The sequence below is a fragment of the Hyaena hyaena genome, unplaced genomic scaffold, assembly GCF_003009895.1.
Source record: "Hyaena hyaena isolate Hyena2069 unplaced genomic scaffold, ASM300989v1 scaffold_865, whole genome shotgun sequence".
Lineage (NCBI taxonomy): Eukaryota > Metazoa > Chordata > Mammalia > Carnivora > Hyaenidae > Hyaena > Hyaena hyaena.
The window spans coordinates 410,566-427,662 of record NW_024081498.1 but is presented as its reverse complement, the minus strand read 5'-3'; the positions used below and the strand labels follow the sequence as shown (position 1 = coordinate 427,662).

The 17,097-nt window shown below is 36.0% G+C and overlaps 1 protein-coding gene across 1 annotated transcript in view; it reads right to left on the bottom strand.

The window, feature by feature from the left end:
• CHM (CHM Rab escort protein) overlaps positions 1-17,097 on the bottom strand; it is a 247,159-nt gene that overhangs the window by 217,866 nt on the left and 12,196 nt on the right. The window contains 1 exon segment of the mRNA XM_039220144.1: positions 3,196-3,262. Within this exon segment, the coding sequence (XP_039076075.1) occupies positions 3,196-3,262 (67 nt within the window).

Sequence of the window (17,097 nt, the reverse complement as noted above, 5' to 3'; positions counted from 1 at the left end):
TGATAAGGAAGAAGTAAAACTTTCAATCTTTGCAGATGACATAATACTATACTCCATGAAAAACCTACTAGAATAAATTAATTCAATTAAATCACAGGATACAAAGTTGATACACAAAAATCCATTGCATATTGTATGCTAATAATGAAATAGCAGAAAGAGAAATTATAAAACAATCCCACTTATGCTTTCACCAAAAGTAGTAAAATATCTACAAATAAATTTAACCAAGGAGATAAAAGACATACTCTAAAAATTATAGAATACTGAGGAAAGAAATTGAAGATGATACAAATGGAAAGATATTCCATGCTCATGGACTAGAAGAACAATCATTAAAATGTCCATACTACTCAAAGCCATCTACACATTTAATGCAATCCCTATCAAAATACCAACAGCTTTTTTCACAGAACTAGAACAAGCAATCCTAAAATCTATAAATCCTAAAATCTATATGGAATCACAAAAAACTCTGAATAGCCAAAGCAATTTTCAAAAAGAACAAAACTGGTGGTATCATAATTCTAGTTTCAAGACATACTGCAAAGCTGTAGTGATCAAAATGGTATGGTACTGGAACAACAATAGACACATCGATCAATGGAAGAGAATAGAGAGCCCAGAAATAAACTCATGATTGTATGGTCAATCAATCTTCAACAAAGCAGGAAAGAATATCGAATGGGAAAAAGACAGTCTCTTCAACAAATTGTGTTGGGAAACCTGGACAGCTACATGCAAAAAAATGAAACTGGACCATTTTCTTACATATTCACAAAAATAAATTCAAAATGGATTAAAGACGTAAATCGTAGACCAGAAACCATAAAAATCCTCTGAAAGAGCTCAGTAATTTCTCCGACATCAGTTATAGCAACATCTTTGTAGATATGTCTCCTCAGGCAAGGAAAACAAAAGCAAAAATGAACTACTGGGACTTCATCAAGATAAAAACCTTCAACACAGAAAAGAAACAATCAGCAAAACTAAAAGGCAACCTTCAGAATGGGAGAAGATATCTGCAAATAACATATCTGATAAAGGATTAGTACCCAAAATCTAGAAAGAACTTATGCAATTCAATTCGAAAAAAATATAATTAACTCAATTTAAAAATGGTCAGAAAACATGAACAGACATCTCTCCAAAGAAGACATTCAGATGACCAACAGACATATGAAAAGATGTTCAACATCATTCATCATCAGTGAAATATAAATCAAAACTACAATAAGTCACCTCACATTTGTCAGAATCACTAAAATCAAAAACACAAGAAACAAGTATGACAAAGATGTGGGGGAAAAGGAACCCTCGTGCACTACTGGTTGGAATGGAAACAGTGCAACCACTGTGGACAATAGTATGGAAGTTCCACAAAAATTTAAAAGATAATTACCATATAATCAGTAATTCCACTAATGGATATTTGCCCAAAGAATATGAAAACACCAATTCAAAAATATATATGCACCCCTATGTTTATTGCAGCATTATTTACAATATCCAAATTATGGAAACAGCCCAATGACTGTAGATATATAAATGGATAATGAATACACACACACACACACACACACACACACACAGACACTGGAAATATTAGCCACAAAAAAAAAGAATAAAATCTTGCCATTTGTAACAACATGGATGGATCTAGAGAATATAATGCTATATGAAATCAGACGGAGAAAGACAAATACTGTATGTTTTCACTTATATGTGTAACTTAAGAAACAAATGAACAAAGAAAAGAGATATAAATAAAAACATGGATTCTTAACTATAGAGAATAAACAGATGGTTATCAGAGGGGAGGTGTTGAGTGAAAAAGGTGAAGGGGATGAAGAATACAATTATCTTGATGAGAACTGAGAAATATGCAGAATTGCTGAATCACTATATTGTACACCTGAAACTAGTAACACTGTTAGCTATGTCAGAATTAAAATTTTTAAATAATAAAAAAAATATTTTTTAAATCAAGAAATAACAAGTGTTGGTAAAGATGAGGAGAATAGAGAACCATCATGCACTGCTGGTGAGAATGTAAATTGGTACAGTCTCTAGAGGGAACAGTATGGAGTTTCCTCAAAATATTAAAAATAGAACCACTATATGATCCAGTAATTCCACTTATGGGTATTTATCCAAAGAAAACACTAATTCAAAAATTTATATGCACCCTTATGTTCACCGTAGCATTATTTACAATAGCCAAGATATGGAGAAAAACCCAAAGTATAAACTGATAGATGAATGGATAAAGGTTTATACACACACACACACACACACACACAAATACTACTCACCATAAAAAAAAAAGGAAATCTTGCCATTTGAGACAACATTAATAGAACCTGAGGGTATTATGCTAAGTGAAGTAAGTCAGAGAAAGGCAAATACCATATAATTTCACTTAAATGTAGAATCTATAAAAGAAAACAAACAAAACAAAACCAATGTCATAGATAGAACAGATTATTGGTTGCCAAGGGGTGGGGATTTGGGGAGCAGTATATAAAATAAATTAGGATCAAGAGGTACAAACTTCCAATTACAAAATAAGTCATGGGGATATAACGTATAGCATGGTGACTATAGTCAATAATGCCAACTGCAAATTTGAAAGAGTAAGAAAGTAAATCTTAAAAGTTCCTATCACAAGAAAATACAATGTTTTAACTTTGGTGACAAATGGTAACTAGGCTTATTGTGGTGATATTTCCCAATGTATGAAAGTGTCCAATCATTATGTCATATACCTGAAACTAAGATAATGTTGTATGTGAAATATACTTCAATAACAAATAAAATGTGAAGCCCAAAACACAAGAGCACATACAGTTTGTATACAGCCTCACATTTATGTAAGGAAAAAAGCAAATGAGGCTTCCCAGTTCCTTGGATAATTACTTATCATTTAAAAAACAAAATCACTCATGAAAAAAATTATGCTACATTTGGTTAATTCTCAAAGACAGATCACTACTTCACAGAGTAAACTGTAAAACTTGTATTTCATATATTTCACATATTTTGGGTAAAACTAAAACAATTCCAAACATTTTTCTAACTTCAATAGTTTATACATGATAAATATAGACACATATGTATACACATGTATGTATTTAAATTGTGACTTTGTTAGAGATATTTAGGAAGTATTAATGCTACCATTGATAAACTTACGAATCAATATGCAGAACCCTCTGGCCATTTCTTGAACATGCAGCTGCAATGATGGATTCAGGCAAACCTATAAAAACACACACTTATATCATTTATAATGTAGAAATACATAAATATATATATGCTATATATTATACAAATAGTTCAATGCATGTCATCACTGTATAAAAGAGTTTAACAAATACCTCATCCTTATATTCAAAATTATAAAGTTTATACTATTATACCATTGGATATTTGTTAAATGTATAGTACTTATACTAAGAATTTCATCATGTGGAAGAGATTTTTTAAAAAATCAAGTACTATACTGGGGCGCCTGGGTGGCTTAGTCGGTTGAGCATACGACTTTCGCTTAGATCATGGTCTCACAGTTCGTGGGTTTGAGCCCCGCGTCGGGCTCTGTGCTGACTGCCAGCTCAGAGCCTGGAGCCTATTTCGGAGTCTGTATCTCCCTCTCTCTCTGACCCTCCCCTGCTCACGCTGTCGCTCTCTCTCTCCTAAAAATAAAAAAAAAAAAAAATTTTTTTTAAATCAAGTACTATACTTAAATTATTGTTATATGCAAATTTCCATAAATGAGCAATTGTCAAAATACTATTCATATAGCACTTTGTTATTAAGGAGCTATGTTCACATACTACCTCCTCTCATTTTCTCAACTACTGGGAGAGAAGCACCACTGCCATACACACGTTAGAAAGTAAATACTGAGGTGCAAATACATTAACTTCTTTCCCAATGCTTTAACTTTTTTTTTTTTCTATTGTCGAAATTTGAAACCAAATCTAACTCCAAAGCCACAGTGCCTATGCGGGGGAATGGCATACATTTTCCAGTTTAATCAATAGGTTAACTAGTTTAAAAGGAGGCCATTTATTTAGATATGAAACCATTAAACGCCTACGATAGAATACATGCAGTAATTTCTTTGACACTGGCATAGCAACATTTTTCTAGGTATGTCTCCTAAGTCAAGGGAAACAAAACCAAAACAAACTACTATAACTACATAAAAATAAAACACTCTTGCTCCGCAAAGGAAACTATCAACAAAACTAAGACAACCTACTGAATGGCAGATGTTTGCAAATGACATATCCAATAAAGGGTTAGTATCCAAAATATATAAAGAATTTATACAATTAAACACCTATATAAATAATCCACTTTAAAATGGACACGTGTAAAAATGTGTGGTGTAGAAGGAACTAGGAGAATGAAGTTTAAATAGTTAAGCACATTTAGTTCTTCAAACAGTTAAAAATGTATTTTTTTAATCTTAAAACCATCTGAACTTTTTACACCTAAAGAAGTAACTTTTTTTATTAATAAAATGCAGTCACTATCATGCTTTAAAAGTTGCTGCCAAGCATCTTAGTTAAAAATGACAACAGGAGGGGCGCCTGGTGGCTTAGTCGGTTAAGCGTCCGACTTTCGCTTGGGTCATGATCTCGCGATTCGTGGGTTCGAACCCCGCGTCGGGCTCTGTGCTGACAGCCAGCTCAGAGCCTGAAGCCTATTTCAGAGTCTGTGTCTCCCTCTCTCTCTGACTGTCCCCTGCTCATGCTGTTTCTCTCTCTCTCTCCTAGAAATAAAAAAATAAATAAAAAAAATTTAAAAAAATGACAACAGGAAATATTCAGGAAGCAAAATTAGTATGTTAAAGTGTGTAAAAAGATAGCATTAATAATATACCACGGAGCATTAGTATAGGGCTTTTTATAGTTCACAATATCTTTTTACATACATCACCTCACATATTCCTCATTATAGTCTTGGTAGGCAGGTGTTATTATCCATGTGACAAAATGGGATGAAAAAGATTAAGTAACTTGCCAAAGATCAAGTAATTCAGTAATTTGGTATCTCAAATTCCAATTACCATGGTTAATTCACTCTCTTCAACTTGGACATGAGTCTGAGAATGGGAAGGGAAGAACGGCAGCATAAAGAAATGGTCATGGTCTCAATCACAGACCTAGGCTTGAATCTTAACTTTGCTGCCTCACCAGCTGTGTGACCTCAGACAACTCACTTGCCATCTCTTAGCTTTTGTTTCTTCATCCATCAATGGGAATGCCACCATTTACCTCATAGGACCATTAAGTTGTTGCAGAGGGTAATTTTTCTATAAAAACTATCTACTTTTGTTATTCTTCAGTAAGGTATTTTAGATGTAATACATTTTCAGCTAAGTACTACTCCAAACATATACCTACTTTTACCAGAGGTCAACTCCAATGGCAAAGAATAACAAAATTACTCTCCTCTTTTTGGCCCAAATTAGTTGTTACTTTGTATAGGTAAATATGCATGTGGTTAACCCATGGCTGCAATCAACAGTCAGAAGTTATGCCTCTGGCTGACAAAGGAAAGCCAAGGACAGATTTCAACACTGAACATGATCTGAGTCCAAATTACACAAAACCAAAAGAACTATCATTTATGTTTTCCCTTAATACTTCTATCCAGACATTTCCCAGTAGTTTATGAAATTGATAGGTTGTCCCTATATTAAAGGCAAGGACCTATTATCTTCATGCTTAGAATGATTAAAATAACAGACTAATACAGTTAGTAATGTCTTCCTAGATTTCATATTTCTTCCCACCGATTCAATAAACACGGAGTTAGTTCCTTTAACAGAGGAAGTATGTAGTAGATCCTCTATAAATATTTGTTAAAGGAAAGAAGAGGAGAAAGAGAAAATGGGGAAAGGGAAAATAGAGAGAGGGATGAAGCAGACTTTGACAAGGAATGAGGAAAAAAGGTAAGATAAATACAATCCCGAGCCTAGAAGAGCTCAGCTTAAAGAATAAGAATTTAGGGGTGCCTGGGTGGCTCAGTCGGTTGGGCATCCGACTTCGGCTCAGGTCATGATCTCACCGTTTGTGTATTCCAGCCCCGCGTCAGGCTCTGTGCTGACACCTGGCTCAGAGCCTGGGTCCTGTTTTGGATTCTGTGTCTCCCTCTCTCTCTGACCCTCCCCTGCTCATGCTGTCTCCCTCTAAGAAATAAATAAAACATTTTAAAAACATTAAAGAATAAGAATTTAGAGGTGTCCAGGTGGCTCAGTCAGTTAAACATCCAACTTCAGCTCAAGTTATAATGTCATGGCTTATGAGTTCAAGAGCTGCATAGGGCCCTGCACTGACAGTGCAGAGGCTGCTTGGGATTCTATCTCCCCCTCTCGTTCTGCTCCCTCCTCCCCCCAAAATAAATACATTTTTTTCTAAAAATCTGGCCCTTAAAAAAAGAATAAGGATTTAAAGAGATTAAAATAATAAATATAATTAAAATTATTATAGGAACACAATGAAAGGACCCATTTCCCTTGTAGAAAAGAGTCACTGAAAGCTCCAAAGAGCAGGGGACACTAGCGGTGTCTTTCAGGATCTGTAATGCCACTGAAGAGTATAGAAGGAAGAGGTGAAAGAAAAAAGGAAAGTGGAAGTGAGTAATCCTGGTAAAGGGCAAAGAAAGAGAAAAGGTGATATTCAAAAAAGAGTGGTTGGTGCCAAACTGTGGAGTCTGAACTTGGAACCTGTAACCAACAGGGAATCTTGAAAGGATTTCAGCCAGAACAGCATGGTCAAATCAGTAGTTCAGGAAAGAAAGAAAGAAAAAGAAAGAGAAAGAAAGAAAGAAAGAAAGAAAGAAAGAAAGAAAGAAAGAAAGAAAGAACGAACGAACGAACACAAACAACTGAGGGCTGATGGGGGTGGAGGAGAGGGGAAGGGGGATGATGGGCATGGAGGAGGGCACTTGTGGGGATGAGCACTGGGTGTTATATGTAAACCAACTTGACAATAAACTATCTAAGAAAAAACAAATTAACAAAAAGACCTCTGGTAACAACATGAAGGATGAACATGTATAAAATTGGAGCTTGACACACCTGGGTGGTTGAGCATCCTACTCCTGATATTATCGGCTCAGGTCATGATCTCAAGGTTCGTGGGATTGAGTCCTGCATTGCACTCTGAGACAACAGCTTGGAGCTGGCCTGGGATTCTCTCTCTCCCCCCCTCTCTCTCTGCCCCTCCCACCTTCAAAATAAATATATAAACATTTTTTAAATTGCAGTTTTAAGTTTCAGGTTTCCTTTTTTTTTTTTTTTTAATGTTTTTATTTATTTCTGAGAGAGAGAGACAGCGTGAGCAGGGGAGGGTCAGAGAGGAGATACAATATCTGAAACAGGCTCCAGGCTCTGAGCTAGCTGTCAGCACAGAGCCCGACACAGGGCTCAAACCCATGAACCGTGAGATCATGACCTGAGCTGAAGGACGCTTAACCGACTGAGCCACCCAGGTGCCCCTCAGGTTTTCTTAATTATTGTTCAGGAAAAGTTAATATATTTGAACTTTTTGGTCTTATTGATAATTTAACAAAATAAGTAAAATAACTGCTTGTTTTCTTTAAATTCATATTTATAAGTTCAATTTTAATAGCATTTAAACCCTTGACCAATTTAAAAATAAAACCTTTTTTAACACCTGGCACCATAAGAAGTGAACTACTTTTGAATCATTACTGAAATTCACACAACATTCCGTGAGTCTTTTATATAAAACATATATAAGCTTATAATGAATTACATAGTCTCTCCCACAAGGAAAACCCAAAATGATTTAGAAACAGATAACCTAAATCAGAGTCAAATCACAAAGCATTACACTGGAAACACACTTAAAATATATTAGTACAAACATACAAGCACAATGTTTTTTAACTACAATATGAGCTAATAATAATGTATCTCATAGGAATGTAGGAAGGAATATGTACAAAGTAATATAAAACATCTTAAACCGTGTCTCCTAGCATGTCACTGACATTCAATAAATACTGGTTCTGTTCCCTTCTCTTCCTACGTCTTCAAGAAGATTAGTTATTTGTTTTTGTTTTTAATTTTTCTAACATTTATTTATTTTTGAGAGACAACGTTAAGACAGAGCATGAGTAGGGGAAAGGCAGAGAGAGAGGAAGACATTGAATCCTAAGCAGGCTCCAGGCTCTGAGTTGTCACCACAGAGTCCAATGCAGGGCCTGAACGCAAGAGTTGTGAGATCATGATCTGAACTGAAGTCGGACGCTTAACCGATTGAGCCACCCAGGTACCCCAAGATTAGTTATTTGAAGGGAGAAAAAATCAGTTATCTTTAAAGATCCAAAAACTTGGGGCGTCTGGGTGGCTCAGTCGGTTAAGCATCCCCCATCAGTTCAGGTCATGATCTCATGGTCTTGAGTTTGAGCCCCAGGTAGAGCTCTGTGCTGACAACTCAGAGCCTGGAGCCTGCTTCAGATTCTATGTCTCCCTCTCTCTCTGAACCTCCCTACTCGCACTCTGTCTCTGTCTCTCAAAAATAAACATTAAAAATCATTTAAAAAAAAAAATCCAAAAACTTAAAAGTTGTTTTTTATAGTTAATTGTCAAGTTGGTTTACATACAGTGCTCATCCCCACAAGTGCCCTCCCCCATGCCCATCACCCCCCTTCCCCTCTCCTCCACCCCCATCAGCCCTCAGTTTGTTCTCAGCATTCAAGAGTCATTTTCCACATACATGTTATAGGCCTTTTCTACACATTCACTATAGAAGGTCATCATAAAGTATCATTTAAACATTTCAGGGGTGCCTGGGTGGCTCAGTTGGTTAAACATCCAACTTTGGCTCAAGTCATGATCTCCATGTCTGTTAGTTTGAGCCCTGGGTTGGGCGCTGTGCTGACAGCCCGGAGCCTGTTTCAGGTTCTGTGTATGTCTCTCTCTCTCTGCCCCTCCCCCGCTCGTACTCTGTCTCTCTTGTTCTCAAAAATAAAAGATTAAAAATAATTTTAAACACTTCACATTAATAAATGTGGTTAATAAATTCATTTGTGAGGCCCTATCAAAGAACTCTGCCAAAGGATTGTAGGAAAAATATATAATTCTGATTCAAGACAAACAACTTTTGCTTGCAAGTCATTTTTGTCAAACATAGGTAAATATGGTATTAAATTAACATTTCATAACAGTTGATAATGAGAGAAATTAAGGTTTGCTCCATCATGTCCTTTTCGGTTGAGATTTTGTATAAAGTTGAAAACTAGAAAAAATGTATTAGAAGCTTATGGAATGTTATTGTTCATATAACAAACATGTATGGTCCCAGATTTTGGCAATTTTGTAAAACCTATCTAGATAAGATAAGATAGAGCTGTATCATTCTCATCTGAAGTAGCTATGCTAAAATCAGGACCAAGTATGAAATTAGTATTTTCAAGAATCTTATCTAAAATATTTTATAGGAATGAAACCATTATTCATTCATTTTTCAAAAGCCCTTTTTAATTCAAATCCTCGATGTTGAACTTCACCATTTACAACTATAATATTAGGGTTAGTTCTCTATGATCTATTCTTAAAAGTGTATTAGTAGCTGGAATTGATTTTTCCTGACGCTAACCTTACATAAGATAAACATAAAATAAAGTACTTACAGCCACTCCCAGCATATGGAACAATAAATAATAGATTCCCCTGACAGAATGTTGATGACCTAGCAAAGCCCAAGTGCTTTCAGGCCAAATTATATGAAACCATAAATCACTCTTTATTTTATAGAACATTTCAAAATGGACCCTTGTTTTCCACCTTGAAAGTCATTTCATGTGTTATTTATAACTAGTGAGGCCCAGAATGGAAAAAAAAAAATTACATAGAACTAGGAAATTTACTGTGACTGTTTGTTTTATAAAGAATAACTTTTTTAGGAAAAAATAGAACTACTGGGAAAGAAAAATTTGTGGGTACAGAAGCTTTTAGAGAACCACTACTTAACACTACGTATGGGCTTTATGCACCATTGGAAGAAAAAACATAAATAACATTCGGTACAGAACTGACTAGACTGAGCAATGCAAGGAAAAGCCACACACTTAATTCATGTCACAGACACTCAAAATAATGACGTTACAAAATTAGATGAAAACTGAAGTTCAACCCAGGTTCAAGTAGTTTTGTTTATTCCTATTAAATCCTAATTAAAAGTTTATATATTGACTTTTTAGTTGTTACCTGAAAAAAAGACAAGAAATGCCAGTGAAGTGGCCCAAGGAACTATCAAGAAGTATAGATAAAAATAGTTATTAAATTGACAATTATTTTAATTTACTTTGATTCACACAAAATACTGAACATATTACATTAGTAAGTGTACTAATTTAATATCTATGGATTTCCTTCTCATGGGAGAGAATTTATTAATATCTATGTGATTATTAGAACTTTACAAAATTATGCCATCAATTAAAATATTAACTCACAAAATTTATGCTAACTTTTTAAAATTCAATATAGTGTGAGTTTTGAGTGTTAAATAACAAGAACACTGTTTTAATATTCAGAGTACTGAACTAAACATCCAGAAAACTAGATTTTTGTTTTCAGAATTATACTAAATAGTTAGAAAGTCATTTAACCTCTTTGGAATTCAGCTTCCTTATATAGATACTTACAGATAAAATGAAGGGCTTGAAATAAATGACCCATAAGTTAAAGGGTGAATATTAATGGTGGATCAACAACTTGGCCTGTGTTCATGGGTAAACGACTCAAACTTAAAAAATAAAAACAGAATTCTGGGAAGATGGCATTAGCAGCAAAGTTGTTAAATCTCCCCCAAGACTACCATAAAAACAGTGTAACAGTGTAACCAAGATATCAAAACCAAACAAATACCCAGGGGCAACATCTATAACAAAGGCAGGTGACAAAATATGATGAACTCCAAAATACAAGTGGGTCATTACAAGTCAATAGCTATTAGATCCGCATGGTATCAGAAAGTATCCATGAGAAAACAAAGGGAAGACAAATAAATCAAATAAATCTGTGACATCTTTGAAAGCCAAAGAACCCCTAAACTAGGCATTCACTGGAAACTTGGTAGGCTATCTGAGTACAGCAGTAGAAATTGGGAGGAATCTTGCAAGCTCCAACCTCTGGATGAGGGCAAAGGAACCCCTGGGAGTGCTAGAGTAGTGTGGGGAGTGGGAGGTTGAGATGGGCCTTATAAAACTTAAGAAACCAATGAAGCAAACTCTCCCTCTAGATAAATCCCTGCACTGAAAAGTAACTATTGGGAACCTAATCCAAAATCAGCAGAATAGGAAAAACAGGGGCAAAGAAAAGCTCCATACAAAACTAGGGGAAGGTAACACAGCCCGCAGACCTCAAGCTGTATTTTTTATTACTTTGTGAAAACAGAGATCTAGATCAGTGATGTTAGAAAAGCTTTCCTGATCCACACTCCTGATTAAAAGCACATAGAAAAGTTTGACTTTAAAATGAGCAACAAAAAGGATCTTAGTTGAATCCTATTAATTGTAAAAAAAAATAGACACATACACACACACACACACACACACACACACACACACAGAATAAGGAGTGAAAAAGTATCTTGTTCAATGTAAAATCCTATAATACAATGAGTAATGCTCTTCAATGTAAAAAAAAAAAAAATACTGAATAAGGACTGAAAGAAATATACCGAGATGATGAAATAAAGGCATGCCATAAAGACATGCCCACAAATTAAATGAAAACTACAACCTATGGTAATACAAGCTAAAACAATGAAAAAATATAAGAAAATGATACAAGATCTGAAAGTGCAACATAAATCATAATTAGAAAAACTCAGAAGTGTGATAAGGTAATAGGAGCATTTGAAAACAGTGAAATGACTCAAGAAGAAAATAATCATTTCAAAAATAAAAAACGAGGAGCATAGAGCAAAGAACCACAATGAATAAATGTCTTAGGAAAAACCTAATATGCAAACAAGAGCATGAAAGTACTGTAGTTATGGTTAAAAAGGAGAGGCCTTATCCTTTAGATATGTATTGAGATATTTACAGATAGAATATGATATCTTGAATTTACTTAAAAATAATTTAAGGCTGGATAGTGAAATGAGAAAATGGAAGGTGCAGGGAAAATGAGATCACCCATAAATTAATAAATGTTAAAACTGGGAGACTGGTACACAGGGGTTATTTTAGTCTATTTTTAGATGTTTGAAATTTTCCATAATAAAAAGCTTTAAAAATAAAATTTAGCACCAAATTTTCTTTTTTTTTTTTTTTCAAATAGTTTATTGTCAAATTAGTTTCTACATAACACTCAGTGCTCATTCCCAAAGTGCCCTCCTTCATGCCCATCCCCCCCTTCCCCCCACATCCATCAGTCCTCAGTTTTTGTCAGCATTCAAGAGTCTCTCATGGTTTGCCTCTCTCCCTTTCCCCCACCATTTCCGCCCTTCTTCTCCCCCTTGTTCCTCCGTCAAGTTCCTCCTAATCCTCCTATACGTGCAAACATATGATATTTGTCCTTCTCTGCCTGACTTATTTCGCTCAGCATAACACCCTCAAGGTCCATCCATGTTGCTACACATGGCCAGATTTCATTGTTTCTCATTGCCATGTAGTATTCCATGGTATAGATAAACCACATCTTCTTGATCCATTCATCTGTTGATGGACACTTAGGCTCTTTCCATGTTTTAGCTATTGTGGAGAGTGCTGCTATGAACATTGGGGTACATGTGCTCCTATGCCTCAGCATTTCTGTATCCCTTGGGTAAATTCCTAGCAGTGCTATTGCTGGGTCATAAGGGAGTTCTATTGTTAGTTTCCTGAGGAACCTCCACACTGTTTTCCAGAGGGGCTGTACCAGTTTACATTCCCACCAACAGTGTAGGAGGGTGCCCGTTTCTCCACATCCTCGCCAGCATCTAGAGTTCTCTGATTTGCTCATTTTAGCCACTCTGACTGGCGTGAGGTGGTATCTCAGTGTGGTTTTGATTTGTATTTCCCTGATGAGGAGGGATGCTGAGCATCGTTTCATGTGTCTGTTGGCCATCTGGATGTCCTCTTTGGAGAAGTGTCTGTTCATGTCTTCTGCCCATTTCTTCACTGGGTTGTTTGTTTTTCGGGCGTGTAGTTTGGTGAGTTCCTTATAGATTCTGGATATTAACCCTTTATCTGATATGTCATTTGCAACTATCTTTTCCCATTCCGTTGGTTGCCTATTAATTTTCTGGGTTGTTTCCTTGGCTGTGCAGAAGCTTTTAATCTTGATGAGGTCCCAACAGTTTATTTTTGCTCTTGATTCCCTTGCTTTTGGGGATGTGTCAAGTAAGAAGTTGCTGCGGTGGAGGTCAAGGAGGTTGTTTCCTGCTTTCTCCTCTAGGGTGTTGATAGTTTCCTGTCTCACGTTCAGGTCCTTTATCCATTTTGAGTTGATTTTTGTGCATGGTGTGAGAAAATGATCTAGTTTCATTCTTCTGCATGTTGCTGTCCAGTTCTCCCAACACCATCTGTTAAAAAGGCTGTCTTTTTTCCATTGGATATTCTTTCCTGCTTTGTCAAAGATCAGTTGGCTGTATACTTTTGGGTCCACTTCTGAGTTCTCAATTCTGTTCCATTGGTCTATGTGTCTGTTTTTGTGCCAATACCATACTGTCTTGAGGATGACAGCTTTGTAGTAGAGGCTGAAGTCTGGGATGGTGATACCTCCCGTTTTGGTTTTATTTTTCAGTATTACTTTGGCTATTCGGGGTCTTTTGTGGTTCCATACAAATTTTTGGATAGTTTGTTCTAGTTTTGAGAAGTATGCTGGTGCAATTTTGATTGGAATTGCATTGAATGTGTAGAGTGCTTTAGGTAGTAATGACATCTTAACTATATTTATTCTTCCTATCCATGAGCATGGAATGTTTTTCCATTTCTTTGTGTCTTCTTCAATTTCCTTCATAAGTTTTCTATAGTTTTCATCATACAGATCTCTTGTATCCTTGGTTAGGTTTATTCCGAGGTATTTTATGGTTTTTTGTGCAATTGTGAATGGGATCAGTTTCTTGATTTCTCTTTCTGTTGCTTCATTATTGGTGTATAAAAATGCAACCGATTTCTGTACGTTGATTTTGTACCCTGCAACTTGGCTGAATTCTTGGATCAGTTCTAGTAGGCTTCTGGTGGAGTCTGTCGGGTTTTCTATGTAGAGTATCATGTCATCTGCGAAGAGTGAAAGTTTGACTTCCTCTTTGCCAATTCTGATGCCTTTGATTTCCTTTTGTTGTCTGATGGCTGATGCTAGGACTTCCAGCACTATGTTAAACAACAGTGGTGAGAGTGGACATCCCTGTCGTGTTCCTGATCTCAGGGGGAAAGCTCTCAGTTTTTCCCCGTTGAGGATGATGTTAGCTGAAGGCTTCTCATAGATGGCTTTGATGATGTTTAAGTAGGTTCCTTCTATCCCAACTTTCTCGAGAGTCTTTATTAAGAAGGGATGCTGTATTTTGTCAAATGCTTTTTCTGCATCTATTGACAGGATCATATGGTTTTTATCTTTTCTTTTATTGATATGATGGATCACATTGATTGATTTGCGAATGTTGAACCAGCCCTGTAACCCAGGAATGAATCCCACTTGATCTTGGTGGATGATTCTTTTGATATGCTGCTGGATTCGATTTGCAAGGATCTTGTTGAGAATTTTTGCATCCGTATTCATCAAGGATATTGGCCTATAGTTCTCTTTTTTTGCTGGATCTCTGTCTGGCTTGGGAATCAGAGTGATGCTGGCTTCATAAAATGAGTCCGGGAGTTTTCCTTCGACTTCTATTTTTTGGAATAGCTTGAGAAGAATTGGGATTAATTCTGTTTTAAATGTCTGGTAGAATTCCCCAGGGAAACCATCAGGTCCAGGGCTCTTATTTGTTGGGAGATTTTTGATCACTGATTCGATTTCTTCACTCGTTATGGGTCTGTTCAGGTTTTCTATTTCTTCCCGTGTGAATTTTGGTAGTGAGTGTGTGTTTAGGAATTTGTCCATTTCTTCTAAGTTGTCCAATTTGTTGGCATATAATTTTTCATAGTATTCCCTGATAATTGCTTGTATTTCTGAGGGGTTGGTTGTAATAAGTCCATTTTCATTCATAATTTTGTCTATTTGGGTGCTCTCTCTTTTCTTTTTGATAAGCCTGGCTAGAGGTTTGTCAATTTTGTTTACTTTTTCAAAAAACCAACTCTTGGTTTCATTGATCTGTTCAATTGTTTCTTTGGTCTCTATGTTGTTTATTTCTGCTCTAATTTTTACTATTTCTCTTCTTCTACTGGGTTTAGGGCGTTCTTGTTGCTCTGCCTCTAGCTCCTTTAGGTGAGCTGTTAGATTTTGGACTTGTGCTTTTTCTAATCTCTTGAAATAGGCCTGGAGAGCAATGTACTTTCCTCTTAGGACTGCCTTGGCCGCATCCCATAGATTTTGAATTGTTGTGTTTTCATTTTCATTTGTTTCCATATATTTTTTAATTTCCTCTCTAATTGCCTGATTGGCCCATTCATTCTTTAGAAGGGTGTTCTTTAACCTCCATGTTTTTGGCGGTTTTCCAGACTTCTTCCTGTAATTGATTTCAAGTTTCAAAGCATTGTGATCTGACAGTGTGCATGGTATGATCTCTATTCTTTTATATTTATTGAGGGCTGCTTTATGTCCCAGTATGTGATCTATCTTGGAGAATGTGCCATGCGCACTTGAGAAGAAAGTAAATTCCCTGGCCTCAGGATGTAAAGTTCTAAATATATCCGTCAGATCCATCTGGTCCAATGTGTCTTTCAAGTCCATTATTTCTTTAGTGATTTTCTGTCTGGTTGACCTATCCATTGCTGTAAGCGGAGTATTAAAGTCCCCTGCTATTAGCACATTCTTATCTATAAGCTTGTTTCTGTTTGTGATTAATTGTTTTAGATATTTAGGTGCTCCCATATTCGGTGCGTAGACATTTATGATTGTTAGTTCTTCCTGATGGATGGACCCTGTAATTATTATGTAGTGCCCTTCTTCATCTCTTGTGATTGTCTTTAATTTAAAGTCCAGTTTGTCTGATATAAGTATCGCTACTCCGGCTTTCTTTTGATTTCCTGTAGCATGATATATATTTCTCCATCCCCTTACTTTTAATCTGAAGGTATCTTCCCGTCTAAAATGAGTTTCTTGTAGACAGCATATTGATGGATTTTGTTTCTTAATCCATTCTGCTACCCTATGTCTTTTGATTGGAGCATTCAGCCCATTTACATTCAGTGTTATTATTGAAATATGTGGGTTTAGAGTCTTTGTATCTTTTGTAGGGTTCATGTTTGTGGTGGTGTCTCTGGTATCTTTGTTCCTTGCAACCTTTCCTTCAGAGCATCCCCCTCAGGATTTCTTGTAGGGCTGGCTTCGTGGTGACAAATTCTTTCAATTTCTGTTTATTTGGAAAGGTTTTTATCTCTCCTTCTATTTTGAATGACAGGCTTGCTGGATAGAGGATTCTTGGCTGCATATTTTTACCGTTCATCACATTGAAGATTTCCTGCCATTCCTTTCTAGCCTGCCAAGTTTCAGTAGATAGGTCTGTCACCACTCTGATAGGTTTCCCTTTGTATGTGAGGGCCCTTTTCTCCCTAGCTGCTTTCAAAATTCTCTCTTTGTCCTTGTATTTGGCCATTTTCACTATGATATGTCGATTTAGCACCAAATTTTCGACAGCTAATGAAAGCTGGCGCCTACCAAATAAATAATTTTTTGGAAAGATGACATTTAGTATTCTGTTTTTACTTAGACAGAGAAAAACAGATCAACTCAAATTCTCTTAATGATAGAGGTTTTACTAAGTAATGTAAATATTTACTAAAAACTTACTCCATGCCAGGAAATGAAATAAGCAGATTCTACTATAATTAAATTTTACTTTATTTTCTTTATACTAATATTTCTGTTGTATCAATTTAAGTAACCAAAAGGATCTTTTTCTAAAGTTTATTTATTTATTGAGAGGGAAAAACAGCAGGGGAGGGGAAGAGAAGGGGGAG